The 19,045-nt window shown below is 36.1% G+C and overlaps 1 protein-coding gene across 2 annotated transcripts; it reads left to right on the forward strand.

Annotated features, from left to right (window-relative positions):
• The first annotated feature begins 7,406 nt into the window (after nt 1-7,406).
• LOC137399875 (tigger transposable element-derived protein 6-like) lies at nt 7,407-9,905 on the forward strand. 2 transcript variants are annotated; one of them, XM_068086126.1, is made up of 2 exons: nt 7,407-8,827; nt 8,967-9,905. In XM_068086126.1, exons 1-2 carry the CDS (start codon nt 7,599-7,601, stop codon nt 8,968-8,970), a joined length of 1,233 nt encoding a protein of 410 aa, XP_067942227.1. In that variant the 5' UTR covers nt 7,407-7,598; the 3' UTR covers nt 8,971-9,905. The 2 variants fall into 2 exon arrangements, with proteins under 2 accessions (XP_067942227.1, XP_067942226.1); XM_068086125.1 differs by having other exon boundaries at nt 7,407-8,823.
• Nucleotides 9,906-19,045: the final 9,140 nt, after the last annotated feature.

Genomic DNA, 19,045 nt, shown 5'->3' on the forward strand with positions numbered 1-19,045 from the left:
TCTGTCTCCATTGGCTAAAATACGTTAACTGCAAAAAACTATTGGCTACTAGCATGCTTGCAGTGTCATGCACTGTGAGAGATCATGATGTGTAACGGTTATATACACAGTTATTCCAAGCAGCAGCAAGGTGGCTGCATGGTTTAGCGATAGTACACTTGGTTTTACATCCGTGCATCCGAATGTACTTTATGAAGAACGAATTTTATTGCTGAAACCACATTAAATGGTTAAAATTTTGCGCAAACTAAGCTACTAAATCGCTTGCATAGAGTCCTACAATCTAACTTAACGACATAACGCCATAATTAAAATGAATAACTAGAGAATACTGTAAAGAAAGAAATGTAGAGTTATGTTTCGGTTTACTAACTCTTTCAAGCCATGTCAGACACTATTTTTTGTCTGGTTATGCGCAGCTAGCCTGCGTCAAGGCCATGTCAAAGCACTTCTCACAGCAAAACCTATTGAGCTAAGCTAAACACACTGAAGTTAGTAAGAAAGCAAATACTCACTGCAAGATAAAACAAGCTTAAGCGGCAGTTTCAGCGGAGGCGGTGGCGAAGAGGGCTGAAGATAAGAACTAATGGTTGAATTATCTACTAAGCTGCGCTATCTCCGTTTTATGCCCCTGATATGCTTAAAATTTAGGTCAAGAAGCACCCAACCCTTACAGTAGTTCAGTTGATTTTGGGGAACTTTTATTCCTTCAACCAATTTTTGACATCTTTATTGGTCTATTTATGATGTTATGCTTTGTTTAGTATAACAAGGCAATTTTTATAATAAAAAAATAGATTTAATTTTTTTTAGTGAATTAAAGCAATATCTTACAGGCAAAGGCAATTCTCAGCAGCTTTATTCAAATAAGAGAAAAATAAACACGAATTTTCATAAAGTTGAAGAGCGCGTTATGAAATCTGCAAGATGGGGTCAATTATACCTTGATATGTTATTGTTGTTTTCTCTGGTTCCACTCTCTTCTTCACTTCTGTAACTTGCCATTACCACTGTACAATACGAAAGCATCTTGATTTTGCATAAAAAATATCGATGAAAAATACAAATGGTGTCAATGAAACTAGTTTTAATGACAACATACTGATTACAGAGTTTCCTGTTAGGACAAAATACTCAGCAATTCTTCATGAAAATTTAATTTCAGTTTTCGTAATAAATTAGATTTAATTTGGCTACAGCAACTTACCTCAACTTCTGAAGATCTGGCAGGAATTCTTCCAGAATCCGCAATTTCAATTGTTTACGAATATTGTGGGTAATAAATGATGAAGCCTTTTATACCATTGTAAACTCATACAAACCTACTGAACACATCCGTGAGTGTCAGATGAACAATGCGGTGAGGTCACCTTACCTCCTTGAAGCGGGAACAACAACTACGTGATACGTCAATTCCCTATCCATCCAAATAAACCCTAGCATTAGGGTTATGGTCTATTCAGTTGGTGAGAATAAAGGCTATACTATTGGCTAATATTTGGGCTGATACGGTAGAAGTGACTTAACATTTTCAATGTTTCATATTGTTCAATGGCTATTAGTCAATCATACGCTACCACCCTCGCATCTTAAATATCCTCTACCGGTGAATTAATTGTTGGAACAATATAGTCTTTCTATGCCTCCACATGTAGTGGGTTTTTCTTGTATAAATTATGAATAAATGTCCTCGATACTGACACCAATTCCAGTGTAAATAAAAAAGGTTTTCATCTTTATAAAAAGTGCGTAGGAGTCAGATTTTTTGATTTTGAATATTTAACAACTTATTATAACTGTTTACAGATTACAAATTTTTGAGTTAAGCTCAGTGCTAAAAACTTTAAAATTAAAGAGGAACTTTTCCAAAATTTCAGTAGATTTTATCAGAAAGTATCGGTAATTTTCTATCATTTGCGATTGTTTTGATGTTTGAGATGATCTGATGGCCAAGATGCTTCAGGATTAAAATCAATATAACTTTATCACAGTCTATCTATTCTATTGATCACAGTCTATCTATTCTATTGATCACAGTCTATCATATATGAATGTTATAACCTACATACTAGCGGTGAGACCGGAGATGTTCGGGATTTTTTCTACTTTCAATCGGAGAACCTGCAGGTGGATGTCTTTTGAGTCCATTTTTCTCTCGTTTCAGCAATCAGGTGATAATAAAAATGTTTTGACGTTGAGTGAGTGATCTCTACAAATTAAGCCTTGATAATCTTCTTACCAATAAGTCTATGCGCGCCTTCGGTAGAGCCACAAATAAGTCTTTGAAATTTGCATGACGCACACACGCGCACGCGCACACGCACGCGCACGCACACGCACACACACACAGTTTAAGGGAAAGTATGATAGCCTTTGCTTTGATTGAGGTACGTGATGGTACACAATAACCAAGTGGAGTAGTAGTTGAGTTAGGTCCATTGGATGAGCGATGTGGGGGGATGCATAAGCAAAAGCTGGTTCTTGAGGACCAGACAGAGTTATAAAGTCAACTATTTGTAGCAATGGAGCATATGTGTAGGAAGTTTGGATGAAATTGGCCAATAAATGTGGAAATACATAACGTTTATGTAGACTAACAGACAGACATACAAGGAGAGAGTAGGATTTATCAATATAGATATTTTAAATGAAGTTTTATGAATTTTCTTATATCATTAATTTGTTTTAAAGCTACTTGAAGTGTTTATCTTCAGTTTTAGGCTCTGGAACGAATTAAACGCAATACAATGTATTCTTATAAGAATATCTGCTCTTATATAGAGACGTTCATTAATATTTTATATTTTATTTTGTTTAATAATTTTATGACAGCAAACTCAATATTTATTAAAATTACACTCTATAACTGATCGAGTAGTTATGAAAAGAAATCAATGTGTAAAGGAAAAGCTGAGCAAGAACTCAATACACTTCTGCCTATGACGCTCGCTACTAATGTTCTTGTGACTAATCCTAAGATGGTGATTCATTATATCTCAGCAGCAAATCTGCCATGTTGCCATCATCTATTTTATAACAACCCATCTGATTGGATGCATTTGATAAAGTTTAGGAGTGTTTGCTTCAAAAAATAAAATGATATGGCTGAAATTATTACAAAACGCAACATATACATGGCTCAAGGGATCTTTTGCAAAAAGAGAATTTAAATTTTTATTTGCTGTCAGAGTCTTCTTCATTGTGGCAATATCTTTTGGTTTGATGCTTTAGAATTTAATCTTGCATTTTAACTTCGCGCTAAAAGGAAGAAACAAACTTGTTTTAAACTCATTGTATGTTTACTGATCAATAAACCCTATAATATTATAATATTGTAGTAGCCTGTAGTATATTATAGTAAATCTTAATAATAATAAGAGCCATGTCTGTCTGTCTAAAGCCACACTAAGAGCTTTAGGAAAAAAGACTGCTTTGCAGCTGAAATTTAACCCAGGCTGTCAGATTCCAATGCAAGCAAGCTACCACTACACCACTCAGTCACCTTTTTGCACTAACACAGAATTATGAATATAGTGATTACACATGACATTCTCTCATGGCGTGTGAGACTGTCAACTAATTAGTATTTAATAAAATACAGATTAATGTTTTTATTTACTACATAACTTTTCATTTAATATCAATGTCGATGTTATTCAACACACGGCTATACTAAGGTGTGTAGCAGGTTATGCTATAAGTAGTCTAAAATCTTAAATACTGCAGAACCTAACAAAGGATAATTTAGTTAATCCTTGTTTATACTGTTCACCTTGGTAGAGTGCTAAATAACTGTGGAAGGAAAGAGTTTTCGCTTGGAAATTCTGTTTAAGTTCAGCGGATGGCTGCTATCAAAGATCTATAGTACAGACAGAAATTTTTAGCTCAACCGACATTCTCATCTGCGCTATTCTTGTTTAAATGTTAACAGTGATATTTGAGCAGGCTTCATCCAGACACTAAACAGGTTATTCTTGCTGTGTTTATGAGTTAAGTAGAAGTAAAGGAAGTGTATGATAATTATAATGAAAGTAGATATTGTCTGTATTTGTTGAAGTCTGTGCAGCTATATGCAGCTGTGCTGCTATATGTGCATCAACAGTCTGATATAACACGGTTGTGGTTTGTAGACAACAAAAAACACAACACCATAAGGTCAAATAGTTCCTAAGCATTGCCTAGACTACTCTAAGCATGGCATTGTACGAATAGGATATAATGGTTATAGCTCACCACACCGACGTGAGAAGACTCGCCACACCAACGTGAGAAGACTCGCCACACCAACGTGAGAAGACGCGCCACACCAACGTGAGAAGACTCGCCACACCAACGTGAGAAGACTCGCCACACCAACGTGAGAAGACTCGCCACACCAACGTGAGAAGACTCGCCACACCAACGTGAGAAGACTCGCCACACCAACGTGAGAAAACCCGTCACACCAACGTGAGAAGACTCGCCACACCAATGTGAGAAGACTCGCCACACCAACGTGAGAAGACTCGCCACACCAACGTGAGAAGACTCGCCACACCAACGTGAGAAGACTCGCCACACCAACGTGAGAAGCACGGACTAAAATGAGTGAGTAATGAGATTCAATAACTACAAGAATTTAGACAACATTTTAGTAGATTTTATCAAAAAGTACCAGTAGTTTTCTATCATTTGTGATTTTGTTATCTTTGAGATGACCTGACAGCCAGAAGGTTTCAAGATTAAAATCTACAAAACTTGATCAGGGGTTTAAGCTCTCAGAAGAAAAATATAAGTTGAAATGACATGACTAGTTGATATCGTTGCTATAGTTGATATCGTCTATTGGGTTCATGTTTCGACATTACGCGTCTGTATTCTATCAGTCTCTTTGCAACTACAGACATCAAAACCTCTCTTTCACTTGATCTGAATGTTTTAACTATGATCAGGTTTTGTAGATTTTAATCTTGAAACATCCTAGCAGTCAGATCACCACAAACATCAAAAGCATTCACAAATGATTTTAAAAATACCGGTTTTTTCTGATAAAATTTACTGAAGTTTTGTGTAAGTTCGTCTTTGAAATATTGTACTGTAATTTACAATCTCATTCCTTACTCAATGAAATACATAAGAATCTTACAACACTGATTATGGATATGTAACCAACTGAGATCTGTCTGTCCATCCGTGTTTGTGTCTTTTGCCTTTTATTGTGGAGATGAAGTATCAAAGTAGTAACATTCATCACAAATTAAAAATATATATACACACTTTCACTTTGAGACACAACCTTACTTACCTACAGAAAGAGTAAAGATGTTACATAAGCTGACAGTCATCAGTCTGCGACTATAATAGAAACAACTGATGATCAAAGGATGAAGCAGATTTTATTTCAGTACAAAAAGATCTATTAATTAAAGATTGGGGTTTGGTATGCGTCTTATTGTCAGGAAACCCTCCTTTGTTTTGTTTTATCACACACACACACACATCGCACACCGCACGCGCGCACACGCGCACACACGCATTGTGCTTGTATTTTGATACGCGCATACTCGGATGTCTACGAGATGATTTCCCAAAAACATTGGAGTTTGAAAAGACGCTCATAAACTTGAGTTGCCCAAAGTGTTTAAAGAAATATTTTAATCGATATAAATGTATATACATACAAATTGAATTGGTAGCTACCACTACCATTCAGTTCCATGTAATTAGAATTAACACAGAAAGGATTACCTCAAACGTTTTCTTTATGACCATCGGTCATTTTAAAGGATTGCTATCACTCTCTCTGTTCATAGTCTTCATAATTGACGAATATGAAATAGTTCATGTATATTTGAATCGTAGAAATGAGTAGTACTCATTGACCAGATTACAATTTACATTATAATTCTTTCTATCTAAAATCAGTTCTATTTGAGATTCATTCAAAAGGACTCCCAAATTCGTCATTCATAAAAGGTGACTTTTGAATCAATGTTAAATTATCAGAAATGACAAAGTTCGGTATGGATAGTATGGCTGGCAAAGCTTTTTACATGTATTTTTGTCTTACAATAACAGTTGTTTTCAATATTCCAACTTTTACGCTATCGTAAAATTATGTACATACAATTAATGACAAGACCAATATGTTGGCCAATATGTGCTTGAACCCAGGCCATGCAGCTTACCAGACCGATGCTCTAATCAACTGAGCAACCAACCACTGTGCAAAGTGCTAGAATAATTGTACAAGTCTTTATTTTATGTTTTGTGTCAAAAAAACGGACAGCCAGGCAGCAGTCAATATTATGGATGTTTGTATACCGCTACAACTGAACACCCGCTTTATAACATACAAGGTTGATGTATACTAAAAGTGATTTATAGGATTCATTCGCAGATAATCAATAAAGTAATCACAGCGTCAGTCACTGAAATGGCTCATAGAAGACAACTCCTATATTTATGGATGATACTAATACTATTGCACACTTCATCTCATGATAGACATAATGTATCTGCAGACGTGTAGTATATTTTGTAGCATACGGGTAGGGAACCTGAAAGCACTTTTTGACATTTATCTTAAACCTTTCTATGATATTATTACAATGGAAACCTTTTACCATAAGAGTCATTGTAGAACAATCAATAACAACTGTTACAGTGGCAAACAAACAGTGGTAACCTGTTTACTCGAATGATTGTGAACGACCAGTTGATGACCCGTCACAAAATGAATTAGTTTTGGAAACAGTTATCAGCTAGACAAGCTGTTGTGAACTTTAAATTAGAATGCAGTTTTATTTTAAATTTCTGTAATATTGTTATAAACCAGGTATTTCAGCATATTCAAAATGTTTCAAGTAAGTTATTTGCTATGGAGGAATGTCACAAATACAGTGAAACTCGGATAACTCGCCCACGGATAGCTCGAACACATGGTTAACTCGAATGGATTTGCTTGGTCCGTCTCAATGAAATATTGCTTTAGATTACTCGACATCGGCACCGTTAACTCGAACAGTTTTTTGCCCAATTGACAAACGTGGTTTCCGTTCAATTTATTCCGAAGGAGTTTCCAGTAGCCTGTCTTGACAAACTGTTGTTTTTGAGAAGAAACAAAAACTCCGCAAAAACAACAGTTGGTCAAGACAGGCTATTCCACTAGTCGCGGAAATGAGACTACTCTGCGCTCTTAACCAGAGCCATCGAGTGTACACTCGATGGCTCTGCTCTTAACGAATTCGCTTCCTATACGCGTATAGTGTAGGCCAGTGTACATATACTTCCTCCGTACCGTATAATGGAACCGAATAACAAACCGTATAAAATTGATTAATAGGGTCGCTAAAACATTCGCTTAGTTGCGGCCAAGCTATAAACGTTAGAAAGTATTAGCGATAAAAATTTAATATATAATTATATGAGCAATCTTTATTGTGGTAATCAATAGTCATATTTTACAATATGTTTTCCACAAGGTACCACGGATAATAAAGATAGACACATCATGCAAAATACATAATGTAACAGTGATTATATGCGGATACATAAGGATAAAATGCCACAAATAGGCTCGTGGCTTGGAGTCCACTATAAGAGACATCCGCTTTAAGATGGCCTCACGCAAGCAAAGAAAAGCGTGGAAACCTTCAGACAAACTTAAAATAATCGAGGAAATCGAAGCAGGACAAAAGCTATCAGCAATATCAAAAAGAGAAAATCTTCCAAAAAGTACAGTGTCAACATGGATTAAACAAAAAGACAGAATAAGATCGTTATGTGACCAAAGTTCGTCAAGGCTGAGAGATCGTTCAACGTCGCACGATGATTTGGATGGCGTATTATGGAGTTGGTTTAGACAAGTGCGTAGTGAAGGTGTACCTATCGATGGGCCAATTTTGTTAGAAAAGGCTAACAAGTTTTTACAAGATTTAGGAAAGGATACTACTGTTTCTCGCGGTTGGATCGACAGGTGGAAGAAAAGGCATTCTATTGGCTGTCAGATAGTTGTTGGAGAGTCAGCTGCAGTTAATGTTGGAGAGGTGGAAAACTGGAAGGAAGAGGTGCCAACTTCATTACTCCAAACGTACACTTGTGATGACATATTCAATATGAATGAAACCGGGTTGTTTTACAAGCTCATGCTCGACAAAACGTTGCACTTTAAAGGGGCGAAGTGTAGTGGAGAGAAGTTGTCAAAAGAAAGACTGACTGTGGCACTTTGCGCTAATATGTCGGGCACCGAGAAGGAAGTTCCTATTGTAATAGGAAAGCTTAAAAGACCCCACTGTTTTAAAAATGTTACTAACCTTCCATGTCAGTATTACCACAATAAGAAGGCTTGTATGGTGAGTGACATCTTTCAAACATGGGTAAGAGATTTTGATCGCCGGATGACCATAAAAAACAGAAAAGTGCTTCTCATCATTGACAACTGTCCAGCACACCCAACTATGAATGGGCTTATGTCAATCAGGCTTGTATTTACATCACCCAATACCAAAAGCGTGCTGCAACCTATGGACCAAGGAATCATTCGAACTTTTAAATCTTACTATTGTCAGCAAGTTTTGCAATTCACTGTTGATTACATTGACACTCATGGAAAAAAGCCAGTTGCTTCTATCAATGTTTTACAAGCTATACGCTGGGTGCACAGAGCATGGAACTGTGTCACGAAAGAAACCATAGTCCGCTGTTTTCACCACCAGCTTGGTCATACCAACCTTGATCAAACAGATGTGGTTTCAACTGTTGATGATAATGAAGAAGCTGACACTGTGAGAAATCTAAATCTGCTACTACATACCATAGATCCAACATCAAATGTGACAGCTAGTAGGTAATCTTGAAATAGCCTATGCTGTTAAATTATCGTGAATTCGACCCAATAAAGGGCTACATTTATGACCGTCAATGGTGCCTAACAAATGTTTTAAAAATAGTGTTTCTTTAGCTTAAATTCAAGTATTGTTTTGCAGATGAGCTTTTAGCAGTTGATGCAGTTGAGCATTTGAGTGATGCAGAGATTGTGCAGTCTGTGACATGTTGTGGTACTCTCGATGATTCCGATAGTGAGGATGAGGCTGAAGTTGTTGAACCTGAACCACCTACCATGGCTGATGCAAACAACGCTTTAGATGTCCTCAGACGCTTTATAGATACAAGAGAGTGCAAAGATAATAACTGTTTAAAATCTATTTCTACAATCAGTCACACTGTTGATCTTTGTCAACAAAATACCTTGTCACAGACTACACTCGATAAGTTTTTTAAATGAAACAACTGATCAGATGTTAAGCATGTTTTTTTGCATTGGTCGTAAATGTTTACTTATGTCAAGTTTTAAAAATTATCAGAAAGTATAGACATTTTTTATTGGGCTGAGATTTGTTTGCAGTTTTAGGTGATGTGACTGCCAAGACGTTTTAAGATTAAAATTGGCAAAATTGATCTCGAGTAAAACACTGAGAAGAAAAAAATGTCTTCCGAGCGTTTTAACCGCGATTAGGTTTTGCCAATTTTAATCTGAAAAAGTTCTGGCAGTCACATCACCTAAAATCACACACAAATCTCAAGTGTATAAAAGTATGTATACTTTCTGATAAACACTTTAAAACTCTACATCAGATGCCCTTTAACTTGCAACAAACAACCTATACTTTGGATTTATATATACATGTAGTTTGTATATGTATCTACTGATAAATACATGCACTTGTGACTGTGATCTGATAACTTGAACGTTCTGATAACTCTAATAACGTTCTGATAAGTTTGAGTTATCCATGTTTCACTGTATTTAGATAAGTTAATCTAGATAGTTGCTGAATGTAAACCTTGTCAAACGGCAAACATTGTACTGTTTGCATAATGGTCAAATAATGATTATGTTATTAGGCCAAATAAGTAGTTAGGTCAAATAATATAGTTTATTTAAAAAATTTACTATAGGAGTTGTCTACTCAGTATGCAAGTGCATAGGAATATTGACATTCATAATCCTAATCTATATATATATATATTTCTCGAAGTATGTTTGTGGATCTGTCATTCCGGCTATAGCTTTAGTGCACGCTGATTATTTCACCGATGTGGCCAGGTGTTACGATGCCCCTGTTAAAAAATATTTTTTGTAAGGTTCGATTACTATATCTGGGATCAAAGCCAATTTTTCGGTAGCGGACAATTACATGTATATTGTCTACATATCGTCGTATTCAAAGTTTTGATGGAGAGCTTCTGGTGGAACAGTAACCTTTTTTATACTGCCACACACTTCTACACAATAATTGTTAATATTGTTTCTACATATTCAGGTTTTTTATTTTGTTTTCTCAGTTCGTATTAATTGTTTCATTATCAAATCATCTTTTATTGTAATTGTAGAAAAACCGACTTAATTTAGCTATTGCTTACTAATTATTTCACATTTACATGTAAACCTTTTTATATTCATTTTATTTTTTTAAGTTTTTGACCTGCAAGAAGCATTGTACTCACGATACGAAGTTTAAAAGTTGTTTGACAAAGTTTGAAAACCCTTACAGTTGTTTTGATTTTCTCTCTTAATTTATTTTAATTACGCAATAAACTTTTCTCATGATATGTAGTTTGAAAGTTAGAATGGCAGATGTTGTTATATGTTACATACAAATCAATTTTCTGACCAAAGGCTTTTTTATTACCCGGGCAAAACCAGGTAGCACAGCTAGTCGTCTCTAAAAGCATATGGTGATTAGGTCCACTCTACTAACCATTGCTGAGACTGATGGTTTTATGCTCTACAAATGTCAGTTGTCATGATGGTTCGGTTTCTATAATCAATTGTTCTTTTTGAGATCTTCCATTTGCATTTGATATTTCAACCACATGATTTGTGCATCCCTAGAGATAAATAAAGACTTCTTTTTTACCAATTTTCTCCTTGTCTACTTTTACGATTTTTCACCATGTTTTTCCATGGTAAGGCCTCAGTTGCATGGTAAAGGCTGTAAGTTGGTCAGCTCGAGTCCTCCCACTTTAAACAGCTCCTGTTAGCATTTAGCCTCTCATATTTATTGCTTTTCTAAACGTAATTAATTCAAACAAAAAATAATATTTCTCATTACTTATTTTGCTTGTGTTAGCAGCTTTTTGAAATTGTTGTTGTTTTTTTGAGGAAAGTGCAATCAGGGTACAGGAAACATATCGGACTGGAATAGATGTGAAGATTATTTAGATCTTACACCCCTTTTTGATATCATAACATCTATCCGTTCCTCACACTGATACTATGTTGGGTGTTAACTTGGTGTCTTGTCGTATTCACTATACTTAGGGTGGACGCAATTGAGGTACATGTGAGTCATTCGGGTACCAACCACAAACCCCTAACCATTTTAGAAGTGCGGCTACGACTGTTCACTTGCAGGTAGACAGTTCGCTGTGCTTCTTACTGTGGGCATTGTTGGCCGGTTTTTTTTGCTGTCTTGGTGCTCATTAGTGATTAGCAGACTATGTGCGCATCACTCACTAACACTGGTAGCTAACAGTTCGGTTTGGACTTGAGTTCGCTCTGTATAAGTAAGATTTCAAGTCGGAAACTTCGTACGACTGTATCTGTAATTTGTCATTACTGCGTAGTTTTGTAGGAGCAAAGAAGTGGGTTTTATTGCCTCTATTCATGTTTTGTTTTTCGAAGGAGTTGTGTTTGTTTTTTCGAATGCTAATTATCAGCATGAGTTGTTCATGTCAGTGTAGTCCACAAATAAACATTGGACAACATTGACTCTCGCCTAAACAAATGTGCCGCAGTGAAAAAGAGAGTTGCATTAGGTTGCGCCTTGTGGGTATCGTTTGAGGGTACGCAATAATTGACTCAAGTAGGATGCAATGACAATAGATCTCCATCCACCTAACAGTGTATAATTGGAGGAAGTGGTCCAAGTTTTTTTATTTCAGTCTGTTGACTACAATAATATAACACTTGTTTTGTAATAAACTCATTTGGTGTAGGCTACAGTCGTTGTATTATATTCATTCATAGGACATCAATAGAGTTGTTATAATTGTCTCAAGGACGTATCGCTGAAAGAGAGGATAACTTGAAGTTTATTGATGCATGTAAAAATGTGTATATTTGTATGCTTGTATTGTTGTAATAGCTAATTTACTATCAGATAACTAAGTACTCCAAATGAAGACTGCTCAACACAAAATATGGAACTGGAGTAGAGCCCGACAGAGGAAAGACTTCATCCTGAAAACTGACAGAAACTGAAAAATAAATATAATTTATTTTCTATACTGAACCAAATTGTCTAAAGATAGTATATTAAACAGAAATACATTAGAGCGTATAATATGTATAATAAAAAAACACAACAGCTATTATGAATATAAAAGCAGAGTATGTAATACATAGATTTGGAGATTTGGTAGTCCTGAAAAGGGATGAGAAAGTGAGATATGGAACACAAATCAAGAAGACCAGAATGTCTTACCAAGCAACAACAATAAGAGAAAAGAACTGATTAGTTGAAAATTTCAAGCCGTGATTATTTGGTGCTAAGTTTGGTCAATTTAAATCAATTTGGTCAATAAAATCTTTAGTTTTACTTTAACAAGATTATCTCACTCTGCCAAAGTATATGTACTATGAGTGTAGAGAGAAGAAGTTGAGCTTGAACTGCGATTTATGATATATTCAAGCTCCTTTTATGTAATGTACTTGCTAATGTAATGGTGTGTTTGGTTCTTAACTCAATAATTCTTGGGTTTTTATGTTCCAAAAACTTAATACCAGCTAATAACAATATCTTATAATTTTGAATTCGCCACAGAAAGTAGTATGCTCGTGGCATACTATCTTTTGTGCCAAACTAAACATTTTTTGTCATTATGGGAATAAACATTCACTTAAAAAACATGTCCCATGATGACAAATTCAATTTGGCAATCGTTTCCACAATGAGAGAAGATAACTCTGTCATTATTGTTTTACTAGGTAGTTTTTGCACTATTCACAATTATTTCGTATCATCTCCAAGTTGTTAAAGCATATGCATTATGTTCTATAACAACTAACCTCTGCTGTTGCTATATACAGTATGTGTTTCTTTAGCCTTAGGTGTTGCATTCATATTCTGCAGGTTATTAGAGTACTATACAATATCTGGTACACATTCTACCCTACATATATCAAATTATTAGCTTTTAAACGCCATCCTACAACGACGAACCCATTTTCAATTTGTTATATGATGTGCATTAAAAAAATCTTAGGAAGAATAGTGCAACTTTATTTCTATGGTAGCTGATATTCTTGTAGCAGGAGTTGCTTTCTCTATATCTTTTAAACATTTGTATACACTTGTTGCTAGACGACAGTTTGTTTTCAGTCTATAGCCTAAATTATAGGCTAACCTTGGTCACAATTTTTTTAATGAAACCATTCAGTTTTTATAATGGCGTACAAAGCATATATCAAGTCATATAGCACCTGCTAGTTTGCTTTATTGCTGCTATATTGTCAAATAAGAAGTATTTTTTAGAGCATGCTAAAACAATCTGATTGTTTAGCAAAAACTATGTAACAGCAGTAAATCTCTTAAAAAGAGGCTTGAGTAATTATACGAAGTAACTCTTTGTGTAATAAGCAATAAGCTCTTTGTGTCGGCAAGTGTCAAAGTTCTTGACTACGCATAGTACCTTATATGCTAGGCAATAGTAGTAGTTAAACTTTGTTGACACTATCCATGGAATAGTTTCAGCTCAGAGAACTTAGAATATTAGCATACCATTCATTAGTTTTTAAATTTTAATCCATTTTACTACCTAGCTTGATGATTTGAAAACACTGGCAAAAGTAGCATAAGAATAAAGATAATGTATTCAATCTGCTAGTGTACCCTCCTTCTTCAACCATTTTCTCTAAAACTTGGTAATTATTATCTAAATGATAGAACCTGACTACTCAGATGGGCTGTGCTCAATTACACTGCACACATTGCACAAATTGCACACACTGCACACACTGCACACACTGCACACATTGCACGCACTGCACACACAGCACAAATTGCACACACTGCACACACTGCACACACAGCACAAATTGCACACACTGCACACACAGCACACACTACACACACAGCACAAATTGCACACACTGCACACACTGCACACACAGCACAAATTGCACACACTGCACGCACTGCACACACTGCACACATTGCACGCACTGCACACATTGCACGCACTGCACACACTGCACAAATTGCACACACTGCACGCACTGCACACACTGCACACATTGCACGCACTGCACACATTGCACACACTGTACAGTTAACGAAAATTTCATCACTCAAAATTTACTAAAAAAAATTTAAATGCTCAGCAAAAAAAAACATTACAAATGATTGATGTTATAATAATATAATAAATAAGTTTGTCTGAACTAAACCTAGGCAAAGTCATTTTTAAAATAGATGCAAGCCTATATGTATATTATGCATCTGTTTGTATTATTTTATTATAGCTACTATTTTTATAACCCTGGTGTTGAGCAGCTGTAACCTTACTTGCTGAGAAGTAACAGGTTGAGGTCCAATTCCCAGAAAGGTCACTGTCTGTGACAGGAAGGACATTCAACCTCAAATTGCTCTCTATAATAAACAAACTGTACAGTGGTTATCCTGAGTAAGGTACATGTACCACCAAAAGGTGGTATACTTAGTTTTCATTCTTATATGTTTATAAATAAGACAGCTCGTGTTACTATTGATAACAAATAAGGTGAGAAAAGCTGAAATGTGCAAAAATTAAAAATTCATACAGTCAAAACTAAATGTCTCCCACCATTTTGTATGCCGCTATATTCGTGACGGTTAGTTACCAGAGGCTTAAAACATGTGAACTCTTGTAGGAGTTGTTATTCCAGACAGTGAAAGCCAACTCCATTTATCCTACTCTCTAACCCGAGTAGAATGCCTAAAATACCATCTGTAGGCAATCTTGAATGCAGTAGGTATGGTTTATCTTATTATCATAGTTACCCATCAGAACCTCTGTGACAGCTCAATGGTAGAGATGGTCAGATCCTTGGCGGAGATGGTTGGTATACTTGAGCTATGGCACGTCTAGGACCTTCAAGTGTTGCAAACATCCTCTTCGTGTTTTGTCTGATAGTCTTTTTATCATCTCTTTATTACCTCTGCATTTCTCTGTATTTGCAGCTGTCATTCTTACTAGCTTGTGTCAGTCAACAGGATTCGTCTTCACATGTATTAAGTTTATGGACTTTTTCAGAGTAGAACTTTCAATAAAATGCGATCACGTATACAACAAAGAGGACGCTAGATGTGAAACTTGGCAGATGAGTAGCTGTCAAGCCCAGCTTTAAGCAGTATCAAATAACAAATATATGCGTCTCTACGGAGTGTATCAAATGATAGCCTCATCGCTATATATAGTAACTCCGTTTTCACCGATTTAGATTAGAGTCACTTGGTAGAGCGTTATTGTTTAAGAATGTAGAAGCTTACGCTTGGGCAGTCATGTGTTGCAAGAATATTTCTTCAAAAAGTAGGCGACAGAGGAGCGGTTGCAAGAGCTCGCTGTCAAAAACAAGGATGCCAATAACAAGGAATAAGGACAACAATTTGCAAGGTCTCAGTCTTACTATGGCCTTCCCATGCATTGAGTAACTCTATGATTTACCTACTTGTATCATTGCCTTGGAGAATAAATGCTTTTTGCTGTTTGCACGATCTTAACCCTATTATAGTCTTTCTATGCATTGGTAACCATATGATCTACTAGTTTATGACTGCGATTTATATAGAGTGAAGAGTTTTTACTGTTGCCAAGTTCTTAACCTAACTATAGCCTTTCTCTGTATCAGTGATGAACACTATTCACTGAGTAACTCTATGAGCCACCTGCTTATATCATTGACTTATAGAGTAAACAACTATTTTGTTAGCTAAGCCTTAAAAGTCTGATAACATGTCACATAGACCAACAGAGTGACTATAGTGCACTTAGTACTAGTTTGACCCAATTCTTACATCATACCAAACCTTTTTCTTCATAAACAGGCTTAGCCATGTTTGCATATCTTAGCGCTGCCAGGTTACCGGTTACTTTATTTATTGGTACCTACTTAAGAGATGGCTACCCATACAGACATGTGGTAGCTGTTCAGTCGGTGCTTCTGATGGCACTGATGCTAGTTTCAGTAAATTGCTTTTGTATTGTTTACGTCTCCCAGGCACTATCTGGGTTTCATAAAGTAACTTAAAACTTGTCATTTCTCTCAATCAATCAAACCTTAACCAACTGTTATTGGCATATGTTAGGGTATTATTCATAGTATCAAGTGCTGTGTGGACAAAAATAGTAGAAAAATAGCAGCCTGCATGGTCAGTCTGTGAGGTCACTAAAGACCCCTATATCGCAGTATGTCAACGTTAATCCCTGCAATACAGCACTGATCGCCGATGATAACATTGTTCACCTTATCACAAACACATCCGCGGTTACATCAGTGAATAGCCACTGATGTAACCGCGGATGTCCAAGGCACAACATTCTCATTAAACAGAGCAGTCGCAGGGACGATGAAGTACTAACTGGTCTGGTAATAATTATCATGAAGGGAAATATAGATCAAGCAATTCGCTACAACCCGCCGAAGTGATGTGCATAGTACAGGCTGCTCAATGCTCATGGATGTTCAGCAATATAGCGAGAAGTTTTGACAGCTGCAATGTTGCTCGATATATCTGTCTTGCCTTGGCTATGGCATTGGTTTACAGCGCTAATAGTCGGCGAAAGGACAACCCCAATATGCGGCGTCATAGTGTACAACAGTTTTAAGGGTGTTTGCAGGTCCCCTACACTTAAATGTAGGTGGCACACATATGGTGTTTGGCCTCTAGTCATGGAATCTTCTACAACTTTGCTTTGTAGAAGAGTTATGGTAGGTTTAGAGTAGATAAAGGCGCATCATAGGACTGAGTCAGGTAAGCTTTGTCAAAATAAAAGCATGCCCGTCTATGAATCACTTGATAAATTAGCCTGAGAATAATTATAATGTTATAATTGTTATAATGTTATAATCTTTATAATGTTTTTAGGCTTTGATAATTGAGGGCTTGCTGTATAACAAATGTGTTTAGTAAATGCTGAACAAGTTAGTTTTATTGGATTGGTCTATGAGCCATCATTCAGTCGATCGACTAATCGCCATGTCTAATTACCATAGAGAATAATTTCATTGTCTATGATTTAACTGGTTGCATATTGCTTGCCCTCAATCAGTGATTGAAATTTTCCTACATACCCTTTTGAGCAAACAATCCAGAGGCATCTTACATATACCATACGGTCTAATAGTGTAGTCAGGCAATTGTAAGAAACTCTATTCTCTCTACATTTGGCTATTCTGTCATTGATTAGGATTTGTAACCACAATTACAGTTTGTGTACTCTATTGGATGACAGCCTTGCTCATATCCAATATACCCATAGCTCGCTAGAAACAAGTCTTACAGTTTTCGTTGCTCTATTTGCTAATGAGTTCAGGCTATTTGATTTTCTCTACCCACAAAAATTGTTTACCCTAAATGTTGTCAACAAGACCAATTCCTTTTCGCCATTATAAATATTTGGAAAAAATTGTAGGAATAATCAGCTATGAGTTGGCTGATAAATAAAATAACAAGATTAAATTTTTTTCAACTTTTATTGAACTAGCGAGCCGGCTGCAATGATTAGGTCTTCAAAGAACAAATAAGCTCAACATACACATTTCCTGTCCGTCAGCAAATACATGTACTTTTAGAGGTCAACTATTTACATACAATTAAGTCTATGGGTTTGCTGTTTCTCAATATAGTCATTATTTTCCTAGCTTTATAGATAAACTTGCATAAAATTTTAGTAAAGTTTATCCGAAAGATTTGATTTTTTCTATCATTTACGATTGTTTTTGATGTTTGAAGTGATCTGGCACCAGGATGTTTCTAGATTAGGATCGATAAAACTTGATCGCAATTCAAATGCTCAGAAGAAAAATACGCGCTGAAATGACATCACAGCTGCTCGGCTGCCCGACTCTTTCATTATTGATATCGGCTATTGTCTTCAAGTTGCGGGGTTAATCGTCTCTATTCTGTCAGTTTCTTTGAAGCTACAGACGTCATAATAGCACTCACTTGAATTGGAGCGTTTTAACCGCGATCGAGCTTACTCGATTTTAATCTTGAAACATCCTGGCAGTCAGAGCACCCCAAACATCAAAAAAATTGCAAATTATGGAAAAACCAAATATTTCGGATAAAATTTACTAAAGTTTAGTGCAAGTTCATCTTTGTACCCCACAACATACATGTAATTATGCACTATCAACAACAAGTGGTCAGTTCCTGGTTAGTGTAATTCATGTCTCTCTTTATCTATAGGTCGTGCCTGGATGTCCTTTCTAGCACCACCTTGGCTGAGACGTGAACTCATGGCACATCAACTTCACTGTTCAGATAAGAGCTAAGAAGAGTGTTGATGATCTCACCATAACAACTTATCTGTGAAGAAGGGGAAAAGTTCATACGTCTCAAGGGTGCTGGAAATAACACCTTGAATAGATCTTACACCCATAATTAGTCTCTTGCCTGTATTAGTGCTCTTAAGGTATCTCTTGTTTACAGTTGGTATAGCATGCAATCTACCCTAAGACACTTATTTTTCACTAGTATTTAGTTTCGTGAGTAGCATAAGGAATAAAATTTCGCTGCAACTTAATTTCGCAGCTCTTGATAAGTGTGAAAATATAGTCATACACAATTATTGACATCATTTTTGATAAGTCTAGTATTTTTTTCTGAACGTGTTACTGCGATCAAGTTTTATCGATTTTAGTCTGATAACATCCTGGCGGTCAGACGACCTACAACGAACAGAATATCAAAGGATAAAAAATGTCTATACTTTCTGATAAAATCTACTGAAGATAATGTGACCAACCCTTTAAAACAATATCGGATTTGATCCAGAGCTCTGACAAATATGGTTG

Source organism: Watersipora subatra, chromosome 7, assembly GCF_963576615.1.
Source record: "Watersipora subatra chromosome 7, tzWatSuba1.1, whole genome shotgun sequence".
Classification (NCBI taxonomy): Eukaryota; Metazoa; Bryozoa; class Gymnolaemata; order Cheilostomatida; family Watersiporidae; genus Watersipora; species Watersipora subatra.